The sequence below is a fragment of the Maniola hyperantus genome, chromosome 4, assembly GCF_902806685.2.
Source record: "Maniola hyperantus chromosome 4, iAphHyp1.2, whole genome shotgun sequence".
NCBI classification, from domain to species: Eukaryota; Metazoa; Arthropoda; class Insecta; order Lepidoptera; family Nymphalidae; genus Maniola; species Maniola hyperantus.
In genome coordinates this window covers 2525088-2543464 of record NC_048539.1, presented here as the reverse complement: position 1 = coordinate 2543464, position 18377 = coordinate 2525088, and the positions used below count along the sequence as shown (strand labels likewise).

Here is an 18377-nt window from a genome sequence, read left to right as displayed (position 1 = left end):
TAATTAACAAACCTGTTTTTTAATTAAAATCAAAATAAATCTATTTCTAATTAAATTATAAATATGCACAATAAATTTAAGTATTTAAAATAAAAGAATTCATTTAATTAGTTGCTTGATAGTGGATAAGACGTCATTTGACGATAGGTTTGTGAGTGCAGCGCTTTTCTCACTACCTTTGTCTGAAACAAAATAAAAATACTAGTCAAATGGCGTCGATTCTGATGTTTTTCTCTAAACTTTTAGAGTATCTGCAATATCTATAAATTTTAGAGTATCTGCTAAAGTCAGAGTCACGAGGTTTCACAGTACTAAATTAAATTACGTTTATCTGTCCTTTTCTTATTACATTGGTTAGAAAAAGATGTGAATACTCTAAATATTTGTTGCGCTCAGAATCAGTAGGCATTAGGTATTCTACAAAAAATAATTTTAACTACCTACTAAAAGTTGGTAGGTATGTACCCTTTCACTGAGAAGCTTTGTACGGGAGGGTGACAGTTGACGTAAATATCAAGTAATTTGCCACCCTTCCATAATCTGCACTATTACCCCACAAGCTGTCTCAGTCTAGACTAGTCTAGTGCGAGTTGGGTGAGTTGCACAAAGGGTTCCGCACCATCATACAAGAAATCTCAAGCCATAAAAATTTATCGCTTCAGCAGCTGGCTGTACAACACTGCAAGTTAAAGACGGACAGCGCCATCTTGATGCGATTTGGTTGTATCACAGTATTTTTTTGTGACTTAACCACAAATTCATGGTTTTCGGATTTATTCCTTTACTTGTGCTAAAATCATGAAATTTGGTAAGTAGGTCTTACCTACCTACCAAATTTCATGATTTTATATACCTACTTACCAAATATCATGAAATTTGGTAAGTAGGTCTTACCTACCTAACAAATTTCATGATTTTAGGTCAACAGGAAGCACCTATAGGTTTTGATTTCAGAGTCTTGATAGACAGACAGACAACGAAGTGATCCTTGGTGGATAAAAAGAATATGCCATAAATTACAGTAAAAAAAACTAAAGTACGTACAGTAAACTAAAGTATTTACTATTTAGCTATCTGAGAAGTACAGACTATACCTACATAAATTGAAATAGTATTACTTTTTTAGATCATACAGGGATGAAAGTTTAAATAAAATGTGACCTTATCTAAGAAATTATATTTTTATATAAAATATTACGTAGAGTTAAGTCTCCTTATCATTCCCAGTACTTGATCTCCGGTAAGATTAGACAGGGACTCGCATAGTTCAAAACCTTTGTCTGCAATTAATATTTCATATTATCACTAATTAAATATTTTTCTGGTGGCTAGTTACCACCCTACCGGCAAAGCCGTGCCGCCAAGCGATTTAGCGTTCCGGTACGATGCAGTGTAGAAACCAAAGGCGTATGGGTTTAATAAAAACTGCCATACTCCTTCCAGGTTTCCAGGCGAGTTTCCATCCTTATGTCGTCGATATCCCATCTACACGCACAAAACGTTCCTCATGCACATGGCTGAGGTTTGGAATACTCTTCCACAATATGTGTTTCCTACCAATTACAACCCGGGTATCTTTAAAACAAGAGTGAATAGGCATCTTCTAGGTAAACGTCTTAGGTAATCATCTTAGGCCGCATCATCACTTTTCACCAGGTGTGATTGTGGTCAAGCATTGGACCCATGTCTCATTAACATCGAAATGACATCATTTTGACGTCAGCCGAAATAAAAATATACCGTCAGCTCGAAACTTCAGTCTAGTGCTGACGTAACTAAAATGGCGGCCACGCGCTTTAGCAATTTGTGGGACTTACTGCCCTGGACGAAAACTGTTAGGTAGGTACTTGTTGTGAACAACACAATCGGTCAGGTCAGGTACATAGGGTAAGTGCAAAGTGTATTGTGCATACCTTATTGATTATACCCCTTCCAGGTTAGCCCGCTTCCATCTAAAACTGCTTCATCACTTACCACCAGGCGAGATTGCAGGCAAAGGCTAACTTGTATCTGAATAAAAAAAATACTAACCATATCTCGCCCAAACACGTGGCTGGATACCACTGCATTCACGGATCAGCACAGGAAAGTTTGGGTTTTCCTTCTTGATTGCCACATAGTGCTTTTGTATGAACTCTCTGAAAAAAGTATTAAGTCTATCTAAAATCACTAAGTGATAATATCAGCACCTCTATAGAAATAACAATAATATCAATGTGAAATGTGTCTATTTCTTGCCATTTCAAGGCTCGATTTCTGAACTGATCTGGGTGAAATCTAATACAGAAATTTCGTGTCTTAATAGGGTTTAAGCTACTTTTTATTCCAGATAAACATCTTAGTCCCAAGCCCTATTTACTTTCTGTTGTAACCTGTATCTGATTTTTGGTAGACTGGTAGACAGTGGACAAAAAACGAGGATGTAAATTAGATATGCCGCTATAAAGTCCCCGAGGAGTTGTGATGAGGGACTAACTTATTGGATAGCATATTATGCCGAAATATCTTGCATTTTGCTATTTTCATTGGGGAAAAATAAGAAAATGAGTGAAAATACATACAATGCACGCAGACGAAATCGAAGACCATAGCAAAATATTGTTAAATTATATGTATTTGTTAGGTTATAAAAATGTTTATGTAATCAAATCAACGAACCTTACACCAGCTGATGGAGCGCTGGTTTGGCATAAATGAATTCTCAGCTCTTTGAGCGCTCCGCTAAAACGAACGGTCATTTTTTAATTTAATTGAACGCTCGAAGAAATTTTCGAAATTGGCACTTTCAAGTTTTTGTTTTGACAGTTACCGTACTCGTAAATGTCATGTTGACATTTGCAGAGTTTTTTTTTTTTTTTTTTTTTTTTTTTTTTTTAATACAATAAAACTTAAAGCTAGCCTTATCTAATTACTATATAAATCATGACCGCGTGGAATGGTGCCAAGAATACTGGCTGCATTTCCGCGCTGGACAGCCAGGCTGATCCGCTGCGCAAAAATGAGCCAGCCCTTCTGTCACCAGTTGAGGCTATTAATCGCGGTGAAATGTCTCGTAAAAAATTTTTAGCACTAAGACTCCATGGCCCCAGGGTCTCCACGGCAAACGGCACAAAAATGTAACTCTCTATAAGAGAGGCATACTTGCGCCGCTTGCCGTTTTCAGCTGTTTCTGCTGCGGCTCCCGGTCTTGATGCTGTCTTCCTGATGTGACACGGGGCCAATGTGTCAACGCAAGTTGCGTCCCACATTAGCGCCCGTCCCCGTTCCCAGGGAACCAGCGTCAATCCATCAGGTCTCTTGCCATCATCCCGACTAATCCCTGCCGGCTCAATGAGCGCAGGAATATTTATGGTGGCAAGAGCTCTTTTAATTGTATCGTTAAGAGAGCCATGCCTAAACAGCCTACCGGAGCTCCTTTTGCAGAGTTGCCATCATCATTGTTCTAATTTCGTCAAATATACCATGTCCTCCTCTCCTCAAAGGACGTAGGTGCATACTTAGTAGTTTTGGGATAAGAGGTTGGTGAAATGCAAGGCAAAATCTGTTGATCAAAATCAATGTCTAGTCAATTTTTTATGAAATGTATCAAAATCAGATAGTTACTATAAGACTACAGCAGTCTTCATATTTATGTTGGGGGTTTTTATTTTCAAAATTCGTTCAACAATGCAACAATTATTTTATTAATGCTTATTAACAAACTCGTCTATTAATAAATAATTACTCAATTTCTAATCAAAGTCAAGAATCATAATATAGAATTTCAAATGTGCTGTTTTAATAGTATCTTACAATACACATGAATAATATTTTTATTTAACGTTTTGACGAGAACTTTAGGTAGGTACAATTTTTTGTAAGGAAAATAATTATAAAAAAAAATTAGGGTCAATTAATATAGAAATAAAAATTTAACTTTTTATTTTGTTATAACAACTGCATTTTATAACTAGTCACAAACACAAATTATTATGCGTACAAAATGACATATCCCGCGCCATTTCAATTTTGTGTCAATTGTCATGTCTAAAGTACGATTTTAGCACGGATTTTAGTCCTTATTTTAAAGGCGAACCGTACTTTTGACATGACAGTTGACCCATAGTTAAAATTGCGCATGAAAAGTTATTTTGTACGGACTATACATCATAAATTTTAAAATGTTGCCCAGGCAAAAAAAAATCGCCGGTGTCTATGCAATATTTAAAAAATAAATAAGGAACTATACAAATATTAATCGACGATTGTACTAAAAAGCTACAAGTCAGATAAGAAATAAAAAGAAAATAAAAAGAAGGTTCTAAGTTTTAATAATTATTAAACAAAATTAATATCATTAACTCGTATATACATATTTACATCTTAATTTTATTATCTTCACAGTTTAATATGCTATAACGCAAATATTAAAATTGATTGAAACACCTAATTATTTGAATTATCTCTACAATTATCGAGGAAAAAAAATTTATTAAAAACTATTATCTTCAATAATTAGGAAACAGGAGTTCTAGGATTCGTAATGGACGAAGAGTTCAGAGCTTTATACAGTTTGAGTACTAGCAGTTTTTTTTTCATGTAACAAAATTCCTTTTGGTTGATTTGATAGCTTGTTTACAAAACCTTTATATTTACAGACTAACTTGGTAATTCACCATTCCATTTTTATATTCACTATTTTATGGAAGCCTACAGTAAATTTAAAAAAATCACTAATGCAAACTAATAAGGTTCAATTTCTAATAAAATGACACTTTCATTTTTATGATACTTTAACAATGGAATTCAGTCAAGATAGGGGCTTGTTTAGAGGATGATTCAAACAGCATATCAACCTTTCTGCAAGGCATTAAGTAAGATTATGAATTCTTATCTTGATTATAAATTCTATTCAAATCCATACTAATATTATAAATGCGAAAGGGTGTCTGTCTGTCTGCTAGCTTTTCACAGCCCATCTGTTAAACCCATTTTAACATAATTTGGTACAGAGATAGCTTGCAATCCAGGGACAGACATAAGCTATTTTTGATCTGGAATTTTATAAAACAGAATACAACTTGACTATGACCTTTCAGTCAAATATATTTAATTAATCTAACTATTAAATCAACCAAAAGGTCCATTTCTTATGCCAAAAACACATTATGTAAATTTCGAGATTTTTTTACATCCATTCGCTAAGTTTCATCTCACACATTCCGTCATAAGGTCTATAAGATTATGCTGCTACAGAATATTCTACATATCTTTATAAAGTCAGCATTTTACACTATGATGTTCCACATCCATAATAACGCCCACTAAAATAGCTGCAGTTAACAGATCTAGTGTGTCACTATTCAGTTCTTTGACTAAAGGCCTCTAGTTTTAGTTGATGTCCTCGCCACATCCCAATTTAGTCAGCTACACAGATCAAAAACTATAACGATTGCGATCCACTCAACTGTACACAGCTCCAAACTGTATATAACGAAGCGAGACAGCAAATGTATCACGAATGATCCGAGTTTCATGAAAAAACCCTGTTCGTTAACTTCTGATTCTACAGACACGTTGTGTGTGTTTCTCGCTCCATACTGTTGGTAGCTGTGAATCGTCGGCTAGCCGGACACAGGCTCTAAGGATTTCAACCCATCTGCGGTTAACTCTTGCTTTTGACACCATTCTACGAAGTCATCTATGAGTACTGGCCAGGCTCCTTCTGCGTCGTAGTTGCTCATTCCGTCGTCGATTTGTGTGGCAAAATCTAGGAGTAGGTTCCACGTGTCTTTTGGTATTGATCTTTTGTGGTGTTCCTGTAATGTAAATGATAAAAGGATTAATGATTAAATGATTTATTTGGTCTTACAAAATAATATGTTGTTTTACAAATTGTGCAAATTTTTGTAAATTAATACAATATTAATTAATGTAACACCTGTATTCTTGGCACCATTGCATGCTAGCCTGATCTGTACTTGTTGTGTAATTAACTAATAAGATAAAGCTGCTATGAATTTTACTGTCACACTAATGTATATATGTAAAAAATCATGTCGATCCTTGCTCTGATGCGACATGATTAGAGGACAAACAATCACTTTCGCATTTATAATATGGGTAGATACATACCGTAAGAAATTTACACCAGGCATCTAAGAATTTAAATCTCCCACGGAGCACTATATTCCAATAAGCTACGGCCATATCAAGTTCCAAGCCTTTCTGTCCTGGGTTCTTGGCGTAATTAAATGTAAAATGATAAAAATCCTTAAACTTATTCGGATCTTTTATTTCCATTTCTAATGTTGGTAATTTAGATTTTAATTTATCTACACTGTCAACACCAAGTTCTACCAGACCCGTCATGAATTCTTCCTTCGTGAATTCGCATTGCACGGCTGCTTTGCATTTCCACGCAATAATAAGTACTAATATAGATTCTGGACTTAAATTTAGATCTTCTAAAAATTTCATTACACCGTCGACCGTAATTTTATCATTCTCCTGCTGATCTCTATACTTATTGAAGAGTTGTTCTACTTTTTTTCTATCCACTGAAGCTTTCACGGGGTCTTTGTAATAAGCATCGGGGTTCTGAAAATAGTTGTCGCTCGCCAAGTCCAATTTCCAGTCGTTCTGCGACAGGCAGTATATTGCTGTACTCTCCGTCGTCTGCGTGAAAGCGACAAACTTCTTCACTTTATCTCTCTGTGATGATTTTAATTTATTCTGAAAAGAAAACGCAGTAATGTCATAACCTCAGTTTCTCCAACTGTCAAATAGAATTTACATCACCAAATTAATTAATGTTGTACTTTTAATTGGCTACTGAAATTGTTTGCATAACACGAAACGGGAATACACTAACCATTTTTGAATAAGTATTTGTTATTCTATAAAATTAGTTTCACAAAATTTGCACTTGTTTCGACATCGGAACAAAAAATCAAAAAATTGAAAAGCAACATTCATAGACAATTTTATTGTTTTTTTTTTGGGAAACTGTTTTCGTCATTTCACATCGCTAAGATGGTTATAGACGCACCGGTTCACATTAAAATTATTCATTCTAACTTAGGTTTGAATCATATTTAGTGAATTTAGAATAGAATAGAATAGAAATCAATTTATTGGTTGATCCAACACACGATAAACACGAACACAAATATTTACAAAAAAAAAAAACATTCCTTAAAATCTAATTCAAACAAAATATAGGTACCTACCTAGTGTCTAGAATGTATTTAAGGAAGCTATTAGCTTAAAACATTAATTAAAAGTACAACAAAACATTGATCAATTATTCTTGCGCTGTAAAGTCTGAAAATAGCAAGTTGTCAATGTTACCGCCATCTACACATAATAATAGTAACTAAAACGAGGCAATAGACTATCATATCCGCCCCATATCCGCCCTATCTTGTTGCCATCAGCTGATTGTCAAATATGTTATTGGTCTGTGATTGTCAAAGTCAAATATCACTGACATTGACGGTTAAAAATAACCTCAAAGTTGAATTGCGCAAATAAACAACACCGACCAGAAAATAAACAAAGTACTCTGTGACAATAATCAAGCTAATTTTATAGAAATAAACAAACTAATTATGTTATAAAAATGTGGATTAAAGCTTCAAGTTGCTTTTTTATACTACCCAGAAGCACATTTCACCGTTCCGTAAACACGATTGCACCAAGAGTAAGATTTGCTCCTAGTCCAACAGGATATTTACATTTAGGAGGCCTAAGGACTGCTCTATATAATTATCTCTATGCGAAATCTCGAGAAGGAGTTTTTATATTACGTATAGAAGATACTGATCAGAGTAGGAAAGTTGAAGGTTCTGTCCAGGGATTGGTAAATGACCTGGAATGGGCTGGTATAGAGTGCAAGGAGGGTCCTGGTAAAGGTGGGCTGTATGGACCATACGTGCAGAGTGAGAGACTTAATATTTATCAGTGAGTTTATTAAGTTAAGAAATAGTTACCATCATGAAGCCTTTTAAATCCCAAATGCCAACAAATGCGAAAATATGTTACTTTTTCACGGCCCGTACACTAAACTAATTTTGACGAAATTTAGTGCAGTGTTAGCTTGCATCCCGGAGACATTTTACATTCCGGATTTCTATCCTGAAAAAATCAAAGAGTTACCACATAAAGAGGAATTTGCTTAGCAGTGAATGAAAACATTGTGAGGGAACTTGTGTAGAGGTATACCACCTATACTTGCCGACTGAAGTCGGCCAATCAGCGTGAGCCAGTGTGGCAGACTATGACCTAAATTCTTCTCATTCTGAGACCCATGTTTAATAATGGGCCGGCGATGAGTTGCTTATGATGAAATATAAAATGAAAGATGTTTTACAAGAATTTGACTCGGTACTCTGTACCTATATATTAAAAAAAACCGGCCAAGTGCGTGGCGGGCTACGCGCAGTGTAGGGTTCCGTAGTCAAAAGCTTGCTGGTTCAGCTAGTATAACAATGCATCCCCTTTACATGTAGGGGAGCTACCCTAAAAAAAATATTTATTACAATTTTATTTCACCACTTCGTTGGCGTGATTAATATTTATACCCATGCCAAAGTACAGATTTCTAGCACTAATAGTCTCTGAGATTAACCGAGGGCGGACGGACAGACGGACGGACATGGCGAAACTATAAGGGTTCCTTGTTTACTACAGAACCCTAAAAAGCAAGTCAATGATAATAAGTACACATGTCTAGATTCAAAATGCCATTATGAATAATAACAAGTGACTTGTTTTATGAAATAAAGATGTGTTTTACCCTATTTATTTCACTTTACATCTCATAGGTTAACTATGAAAGAAAATTGTTCTCTACCTTTAAATATTATTTGACAGAGAACACATAAAGAAACTCCTTGACAACAGCTCAGCATATAGATGTTTTTGCACTGAGCGAAGGCTCAACATACTCAAGAGGGATGCGGTGAGGCACCAGCGGATACCCAAGTATGATAACAAGTGCCGCAGCTTGTCAACGGAAGATATTAATGCTAAAATTGAGGCGGGAACACCTTACTGTATAAGATTTAAGGTACTATTTTTCATCCATACTATCCATACTAATATTATAAATGTGAAAGTGTGTCTATCTGTCTGTCTGCTAGCTTTTCACGGCCCAACCGTTTCACCGATTTTGATGAAATTTGGTACAGAGTTACGTTATATCCCGGGGAAGGACATAGGCTACTTTTTATCCCGGAAAATTATCCCACAGGATTTTAAAAAACGTAAATCCACGGGGACGAAGTCGCAGGCATCATCTAGTACTACAAATGTATTAGATATCATCATTATCATCATCATCATCATCATTCCATTAACAAGTAAGCCCTTTACTCATCTCACCTTGTGGTAAGTGATGATGCAGTTTAAGATGGTAGCAGACTGACTTGCAAGGGGTATGGCAGTTTTTATTAAGCCCTTTGGTTTCTACACAGCATCGTACCGGGAAACTAAATCGCTTGGCGGCACGCTTTGTCGGTAGAGTGGTAACTAAACACAGCCGTAGCCTCCCACCAGACCAGGCCAAAAATTTAGAAATTATGGAATTCCAAACTGCAGCAAGGAATCGAACCCGGGACCTCCCACTAATAAGACAGCGCACACAGCACTTACCACTGCGCCAGGGAGGTCGTCAAATCGCTTGGTTTTGCCGGTAGGGTGGTAACTAGACAGGGCCGTAGCCTCCCACCAGATTAGACAAGAGACGATTTTAGGAATTATACAGCTAGTCAAATCAGTAACTATTTATCAAACGTCAAAACGCGCGCTTAGTATGCGAAATTCTATGAAATACCGGTGTGTGACGTCACAATCATTTGACGTGCTTTTTTTAGTTTAATCGATAATTTAAAATGGTTATTACACTTAAACCAACAAAGGACGTGGATTTTACGTATGTTGGAAGACCATCTATTTAATAATCACTGAGAAATAATTTATTTTTGATGTAGTAAATACCCAATTATAAATTCCCAAATGGCCCCTGCCGGAAATTGAACCCTGAACCCATTGTAGCCGTACTTATTTTTTGACACCAATGTTAAGGAAGATACATTAATGAAAGGAATCTTCCAGTTGTCATCATTTCTTTTGACACCAAAATAAATTAATTCTTTCTCTTGGATGCTTCTAGTTGTCATCAGAATGTATGTCATTCGAGGACATGATATTCGGTGGTATAGCCTACGACGTGTCGATGGTGGAAGGGGACCCGGTACTGATGAAGAGTGATGGGTATCCAACGTACCACTTCGCCAATGTGGTAGATGACCATCTGATGGAGATCTCTCATGTCTTACGCGGCGTGGAGTGGCAGATATCGACTACTAAGCATCTGTTGATTTACAAGTAAGCAAGTTTTTAATATTATATCCTTCTTTCTAGCCCAGCGGGTTGCGAAGCTGAAGTGGCAATGGGCAGGGCACATAGTTCGTAAAACCGATGGAATGGCGACCTCGCACCGGAAGACGCAGTGTTGGAAGAGCCCCCACTATGTGGTCGGACGACATCAGACGAGTCGCGAGAAGCCGCTGGATTCAGGCGGCGCAGGACCGTGGCGTGTGGAAGTCCCTACAAGAGACCTATGTCCAGCAGTGGACGTCTATCGGTTGATAATGATGGTGATCCATCTTTTATCATCATCATCATCATCAACTTATCGTCGGCCGACTGCCGAGAACAGGAGTCCTCTCAGAATGAGAATGGATTAGGCTGTAGTCCACCAAGCTGGGCAAGTGCAGATGTGCAAGTTGGCAGACTTCACACACCTACCACCACCACTACAATTACCACTATCACTTAACACAGGATTTAATTGAGAACAAGCACTCACTTATTTTAAAACTAGTTTATGCTCGCGACTTGGTCCGCGTGGACTACAGAAATTTCAAACCCCTATTTCACCCCTTTAGAATTGTGATGATATGTTTTTATACAAGTTTTTGTTATTTCAGGGCCTTCGGGTGGACACCACCAAAATTCGGGCACCTTCCTCTAATAGTCAATTCAGATGGTACCAAATTAAGTAAACGACAGAGTGATGTCAAAGTTGAAGATTACAGAAATAAAGGTATGAAAATTTAATTAGAATTTGTTTTTTTGGTAAAAAAGATTGACGGCGGTTACGCACTCATCCGATCCGAGTCCGTGAAAATACGTTCCCTTTTGTTTTGTATGGTAGCTTATGACATATTATGTCATAGATATTTTTTATATTCGTATTTTCACGGATTCGGATCGGATGAGTGCGTGATTGCTGTAACATGTAATACCAACGGGACCATTTTACTAAGCCTCTGCTGTAGCCTGTCGTTCGTCTGTCTGTCAGCGGGCTGAATCTCGTGAACCGTAATAGGTATTGAGTTGAAATTTTCACAGAATGTGTATTTCTATTGCCGCTATAAAAACAAGTAAAATTTCAAAATAGCAACCATAAAAATTAAAAAGTGCTATTTCAATACAATGGCACGGAACCCTTCGTGTGCGAGTCCGACTTGCACTTGTTTTGGAATGAATTGGGATGATGACCTGATGGTATGATACTCGTACCGTGGAAGTTGGGCAGGTAGCTTGTTGGGGATGCCACATGTGCAGACACTTTAGCTGCATCCCACATTCAGGCGACCTCCTCTATGGTGGGTGCAGCGGCCATCAGCGACGATTGGTATAGAGACCTTGGGGCCGTGGGGCTTCGAGCTCTTTTTGAGGAAATTTCGAAAAGGGTTATCGAGTCAACCGGGGACCCGAGAGCTACCTTGGTCAAATAATTAGTTTGGCCATCCAAAGGGGTAATGCTGCCAGCATCTTGGGTACAATGCCTCTCTGCGGTGGTCTCGATGAGGTTTCATTTAATTTATTTTAGTTTTAATTTAATGCTGCTTTTTTACTTTTAATTTAGATAGAAAAAAAATATTTCTTTGTATACCGATGGCTTCCTATTAAATAAATAATCTTTAATTTATTATAATTATATTATTTATTTTCGGCCATTGATATAGGTATATAACTATTTTCAGGAATATTTCCTTTGGCTCTCGTGAACTACATCACGCTATCAGGCGGAGGATTTGACCACGTCGTGGGCGAGGGAGTCACACTCAAAACTATGGAAGAGTTAGCCACTGCGGTGAGATGTAGAGTAACTATGTATAACTACAGAATACTTGATAGTGTACGGTGCGCGGCAGAAAGTAATGTACATCGAATTTAGAATGACATTTCGGCTTTGTAGAGCGTTGTCTCTGTCACTCATACCTATATGACGTTTTGTCAGTCTCAACAACAGAGACAACTCTACAAATCTACTATCTCCTTCTAAAGGTCGATGAACATTACTTTCGGCCGCGTACTGTACAAAAAATTGATTTCTTCCAAAGTAGGTACCTATTGGGCCGATTTCTAGACTGAAGTTTCGAGCTGATGGTATATTTTTATTTCGGCTGACGTCAAAATGACGTTATTTCAATGTTAATGAGACATGGTTCCAGCGCAATAGCAATTTGCGGGATTATATCTACTTGTATTATTTTCGTCGAATCAAAATTTAGTAGTATTTATTGTAATCTTTGTTTTATCTTTCCAGTTTCAATTAAAGAAAATATCCTCCCACCCAAGTCGTTTAAACCCAGATTTGCTCGAAGAATGCAATCGCCTAGAAATAAAACGCCATTTGAAGGACGAAAACCTAACCAAAGCACTAATAACGAACGTACAAAACTTAGTTACACAAACATATCCGAAAGAAGTCCTCAATATATCTGAAGAACACGTAAAAAGTGTACTAGACTGGTCTACATCTAGAATTTCAAGGATAGACGACCTAGTTTCGCCGAAATATGCATTTTTATGGATACTACCCTCAAATAAGTTAGAAATCAACAAAGGTTTATTCGAAAAACTACTTAACAGTTTGGAGGATTTAGAGAAATTCGAACAGGATACGATAAAGGATAATTTGAGAAGGTTTTCTGATACTAATGATGTGAAATTTCCGGTTTTGATGAAAATGCTTCGGTCCGCTTTGAGCGGGTTGAATGAAGGACCAAGTGTAGCGGAAATGATGCAACTTTTAGGTAAATGTCAGTCGTTAGAGAGAATAAAGGCTGTTATAAGATAATTCGCTTTTTATTCATTACTATATCATCATCATCAACAACCGATAGACGTCCACTGCTGGACATAGGGATTTCCACACGCCACGATCTTGCGTCGCCTGGTTATAGGTGTTTAAAAATCCCTTGGGGATTCTTTGATTTTCCGGAATAAAAAGTAGCTTATATCCGTCCTCGGGATAACTCACTAACTCTGTACAAGATTTCATCAAAATCGGTTGAACTGTTGGGCCGTAAAAAGCTAGCAGACAGACAGACACACTTTCGCATTTATAATATTAGTATGGATATGGATTATCATCATCATCAACCCATCGCCGGTTCACTACTGAGTATGGGTCTCCTCTCAGAATGAAAAGGGTTTGGAAATAGACAATAGTCTACCACACTGGCCAAGTGTAGATTGGTAGATCACACACCTTTGATAACATGGAGCACTCTCAGGCTTGCAAATTAAAATTAATTTATCAAATCACATATAGATGGCGCTGTAATTAAAATGTGTTCACGAAAAATTTCGTGTCATTTTAATTTTTTTTGTGATGTAACCAAAAATTCACGGTTTTCGGATTTAGGTCAACGAGAAGTAACCTATAGGTTTTCTTGACATGCACGACGGACAGACAGACAGACACAGACAACAAAGTGATCCTATAAGGGTTCCTTTTTCCTTATGAGGTACGGAACCCTAAAAATTAAAAGTCCAGACGTGATGGTTAAAAATCTAAATCAACGCGAATGAAGCCTATGTCCGCACAGCTCAAATTACTGGACGGATCGCGCTGAAATTTGGCATGCAGATAGCTATTATGATGTAAGCATCCGCTAAGAAAGGATTTTTGAAAATTCAACCCCTAAGGGGGTGAAATAGGGGTTTGAAATTTGTGTAGTCCACGCGAACGAAGTCGCGAACACAAGCTGGTTTCAAATATTTTTGAGAGGTAAATGAAATAAACACACAAAATGAGTAACAGTATAATTTATTGAAATTCCCAAATATATAAATATTGAGAGAAAAATACACAATAATTTTATTCAATTCAGAGTATAATCAACGTATCCAACCCTTGGACGATTTAACCTATGGACTTGTAACGCGCCTAATATTACGAATAAAAATTTCTGTCACTTTTGGTGCGGGACGAGGAAACACTACATAGACAACTTGACACACTCACTCAACAAAGTTTTGTGTCATTATTAACACACACATATCTAAATCTTCAACACTACTACATTTTACGCACACTAATAAGTTATATACATCAACATACAAAGACATTACGAGTGTAAGATAAGACAGTCAAATTGATTTGCGATGCTACCGTATCGATATTTTAAAATATATCGATAGTTTTTCAGAAACAAAAGTAGAAGTAAGAATTTATTACTCGTATTTAATTACTTAAAACCAGTGTTTGGTCAGCGTAGCGTATTCATCGTAGTATTCGATCGCACAATTGTGCCCACTTCATTTTAAAGTGGGCGTCTTTAGGAAATCTGTAAAAATAAAACGATTATGATAAATTATTACCTGATCCTCATCCTTGAGAAAGGTACACCTTTTAGCTACATATTACCCAGTTCAGAGACACCCTACCCCGTTTCGCGCCTATCACTAAAATTGCGTTGCTTTAATTTTTTTTTTAATGTATTAAGTACGTGAAATCACAGAAATCGACCAGTTTTATTACAAGTATAGGTAGCGAAAAAATTATGGTAATTAATAATAACTATTCTTTACTTGACTTGAAGACGGTAATTTAGTCGTTAATAATAAAGAAAATGTTTTCATCGATATCGATAATCGAACCGCAATCACTATCGTACTACTACGTAATTTCATGCTGTTCACGCGTATTCAAATTTTAACCTAATTTGTATATAACGAGGGTTGCAATTGTTTAGAAAAAACAAAATATAGTCTCGGGAGGGGTGTGACTCGTTTCTACCGAATTATTACGTACTCAATTACTGAATCGGTAAAGTTCTCGATTGTTATTTTATTATAATAATTTATGTAATTTAATTTATAGAAAGCGTTTATTACACCAAAAATACTTACTTATGAAATGAAATTCCATCTTTTTGTAAATTTGATGTGTTTGATTTGTTCTTGCACTCACTAACGGCACAAACAGGCATTTTTCACCCAGCGTGTAAGACGTCGTCACACATCGAAAACGATTCTGACAATGACAAAATCGATTCCGCAAACAGTGTTTATAAACGCAGTGGATTAAAAATCCATTACTATTGACAGAGGGGAATAATCATGCGAGGCGCGTCCTTAGGTTAAATCGTCCAAGTATCCAACCGCACAAGACAATAATTTTAATTTAGTATAAGTCCCGCAAATTGCTAAAACGCGTGGCCGCCATTTTAGTGACGTCAGCACTAGACTGAAGTTTCGAGCAACCAGTACAAATTATTGCTGATGGTCTATTTCTATTTTGGCTGACGTCAAAATGACGTCATTTTGATGTTAATGAGACATGTTTCCAGCGCAATAGCAATTTGCGGGGCTTATTAAAGAAGGTAATTACAACTAATACAAAATATTAAACAAAGAGCGTAGGAAAAAGATAGACCACGCTTATGAAGCAACACCCGCCGAACCTACTCCTCCGATCCAGCTTTAGGAACGCAATCCTACCTTTCCTGTGATTCCTAAAGCTGGATCGGAGGAATACGATCCACGTTCCATGCTCCATGATCCTGAATAGTGGATCTCGGATCGCCGATCCAAACTAGATCATAAAGCTGCAGACACATTGTGTTGTGGCGTACAATACGTTGTGACGTGTGTTGGCTAAGGCTAAGATCTATAGAGAGTATTTCAGTCAGACTGGTATGTAAAATGTATTGTATGACACCGATAGCCTTCTGTTGCGTCACGTGACGACACACACAACAAAGTATGCCTTTAGAAAACTCATCTAATGCTCCAAAAGTTCGTGAGTGTCAGACCCACATCACTACCCTTATTATAAATTCGTAAGTGTGTTTGTTTGTTGGTTTGTCCTTCAATCACGCCGCAACGGAGCAACGGATTGACGTGATATTTTGCATGGGTATAGTTTAAGACCTGGAGAGCGACATAGGCTACTTTTTTCCCGGAAAATCAAAGAGTTCCCACGGGATTTTTAAACCTAAATCCATGCGTACGAAGTCGCGGGCATCAGCTAGTTATAAAAAATTATCCGCAATAGGTTTGAAAATATCCCAATAGTGGAAAATTTTTGGCTACTATGGAACCTGAGAAAATATTGTAATAATATGACGTGTCTATCTACAAATTAAGTCCATCGAAAGTTGATATCGCCACAATGTGAGCGAGCAAGAGATCAGTACGAGAGACGTAGAGAGAGAGCGAGACGAGATGCACAGTCAGTCATTCTGGCTTTTCTTATTTTAACAGTTTGAGGAATTTGCAAAACGGCTTGAATAAACTATTTATTCAATTATTACAGAATTAATCAATAAGTTGATTAAACAAACGTTTTTTTTTCAATCACACCAACAAAATAACTTAAAATTAATTATTTGAGCATTACTTAAATTAAATAGGTAACAATCAAATGAATACCACAGACTAAAGGAAAATGATAGACGGTACTCTCGGAACAAAACACGTTCTCATTAGTCTTACGAGTTATGTTCGTGATCCTGCAGCGATATGCGTACCTTCTTAGAAAAGTTCGTTTCATGTAAAAAGAGCGCTATGGATTCGATGGTAATATTATATTTCTTAAAAATTTGAGTTTGCTTCAAAACATTAAGGGCAAGCCCACATTAAGAATTTTCACCGCGCAGTTTTATCTGCAGAATTCTGTGACATATGGACGGTTGTATGGAACCGCACACTTTGCGATATGCGCGTACGGCTTCATACTATTTCCATGTCACAGGATTCTGCGGAAAAAATCGAAAATTAGTTTAAAAAATAAAATTGGTGGTACTGAACAAAATAGAGCCAAACATCGACCCAAATGTAGATTGATTACGTTTTTGTTTTTTGCTATCTAATTTCCTTAGCCGAAGCGAAGTAATTAGGTACTGTAATATTCAGTTTTATTACTGTTTTAATTTAGTATATTGAATTTTAAATTAATACAAAAATCTTATCAAAAAGAAACATAACACAACCGAAATTAATATCAGTAGGTACATACTTAGTTAAATTTAATATTACAATGAGACATCTTATATTATTTGAGTAAGTAAATAAATATAACATTTATGTATTTTAAAATAAAATTAGTTTTGTGCATTAAGAAAGAATAGAAGTACTTAGGGGGCGTCCATAAATTACGTGAGATGTTTAAGGGGGGGAGGGGGTCGAGTCAAATCTCATCTAATCTTACGTTGGAGAGAGGGGAGTCTCGGCAAATATCACGCAATTTTTTTTCTGATTGAAACAAAAAAAATTATACTATTTTGGTTCCATTTAATCCAGATTGTATTTATTTATTTAATACACTTATTTTTTTCTTTCTTTTTACAATAACTCTCACTTTGCAATACATACATAACAAAATCTCGCGTGAGATTGGGGGATGGGGGGGGGGGATTGAATAAAATCTCACGATATCCCACCAGGGTGGGAGGGAGGGACCGAAAATTTAAAAAAAACACCTCACGTAATTTATGGACGCCCCCTTACTTAAATACCAACTAAATATTTAGGTACGAAAACAATTTCGAAGAGTCAGTCTTACAATCTTTTTTTAATAATAGAGGTATAGATAATAGGAGAAAATAGGTCACTTAAGCCCGCCCTTTACTCGTGCTGTGAAAGCCGAGAAAAATGTGGATAATTTCCCGGCTGCGCGTTTTGTTATCAGCGACAACGGGATTGACTGACTTCTTGCAAGTGTAGGAGGACATAATCGCACCTCTAAATCAAAACTGTTAATTTTAGTTTTATTTATTTATTTATTTATTCGCAGTCAACAGCGTTTCACAACTTTCACAAAAGTATTTTCACAGTCGATTTACGCCTGAGTGTAGAGAGCTTTATAAAAATTTGTTTTATATTTTTGGTAGGTAGAACAAACTTAATTAGGCCCTTAATTATTTTTGATTCCAGTTTGAATAATACCTTTAAATTCGTAAAACATAACATTTATATTTTAAAATTTAATTTTGGTGTAACGACTAGCTAAAATATGTACCTGTAAAACTTATGTTGAAAGGAATGAATTTAAAAAAAAGAAATACTTTATTGCTTAAAATTTTCAA

At 36.5% G+C, this 18377-nt stretch overlaps 3 protein-coding genes across 3 annotated transcripts; 1 reads left to right on the top strand and 2 right to left on the bottom strand.

Moving 5' to 3' along the window:
* Nucleotides 1–3: 3 nt before the first annotated feature.
* On the bottom strand, nucleotides 4–2819 carry LOC117996922 (NADH dehydrogenase [ubiquinone] 1 alpha subcomplex subunit 2-like). Its single transcript, XM_034985065.2, has 3 exons — nucleotides 2659–2819; nucleotides 2032–2138; nucleotides 4–182 (listed from the first exon to the last, which is right to left on the bottom strand). Exons 1-3 carry the CDS (start codon nucleotides 2736–2738, stop codon nucleotides 100–102), a joined length of 270 nt encoding a protein of 89 aa, XP_034840956.1. The 5' UTR covers nucleotides 2739–2819; the 3' UTR covers nucleotides 4–99.
* A 1474-nt stretch (nucleotides 2820–4293) lies between these two features.
* Nucleotides 4294–6990, bottom strand: SCCRO (defective in cullin neddylation 1 domain containing SCCRO). Its single transcript, XM_034985064.2, has 3 exons — nucleotides 6854–6990; nucleotides 6115–6714; nucleotides 4294–5798 (listed from the first exon to the last, which is right to left on the bottom strand). Exons 1-3 carry the CDS (start codon nucleotides 6854–6856, stop codon nucleotides 5604–5606), a joined length of 798 nt encoding a protein of 265 aa, XP_034840955.1. The 5' UTR covers nucleotides 6857–6990; the 3' UTR covers nucleotides 4294–5603.
* Nucleotides 6991–7481: 491 nt separating this feature from the next.
* Nucleotides 7482–13138, top strand: GluRS-m (putative glutamate--tRNA ligase, mitochondrial). The gene is made up of 6 exons (XM_034985063.2): nucleotides 7482–7944; nucleotides 8857–9052; nucleotides 10157–10371; nucleotides 10977–11092; nucleotides 12039–12148; nucleotides 12605–13138. The coding sequence occupies exons 1-6, from the start codon at nucleotides 7604–7606 to the stop codon at nucleotides 13136–13138; spliced, it is 1512 nt and encodes a 503-aa protein (XP_034840954.1). The 5' UTR covers nucleotides 7482–7603.
* The last annotated feature ends 5239 nt before the right edge of the window (nucleotides 13139–18377 follow it).

Excerpts from the sequence above, each read along its gene's own strand:
- LOC117996922 (XM_034985065.2), bottom strand. The coding sequence starts at position 2,738 with ATGACCGTTCGTTTTAGCGGAGCGCTCAAAGAGCTGAGAATTCATTTA. Across the intron at positions 2,139-2,658 it reads GCTCCATCAGCTGGTGTAAG|AGAGTTCATACAAAAGCACT; the intron begins GTTCGTTGATTT and ends TACTTTTTTCAG. Across the intron at positions 183-2,031 it reads ACGTGTTTGGGCGAGATATG|ACAAAGGTAGTGAGAAAAGC; the intron begins GTTAGTATTTTT and ends ATTTTGTTTCAG.
- SCCRO (XM_034985064.2), bottom strand. Across the intron at positions 5,799-6,114 it reads CCTGGTGTAAATTTCTTACG|GAACACCACAAAAGATCAAT; the intron begins GTATGTATCTAC and ends TTTACATTACAG.
- GluRS-m (XM_034985063.2), top strand. The coding sequence starts at position 7,604 with ATGTGGATTAAAGCTTCAAGTTGCTTTTTTATACTACCCAGAAGCACA. Across the intron at positions 10,372-10,976 it reads AAGCATCTGTTGATTTACAA|GGCCTTCGGGTGGACACCAC; the intron begins GTAAGCAAGTTT and ends TTGTTATTTCAG. Across the intron at positions 12,149-12,604 it reads TGGAAGAGTTAGCCACTGCG|TTTCAATTAAAGAAAATATC; the intron begins GTGAGATGTAGA and ends TTATCTTTCCAG.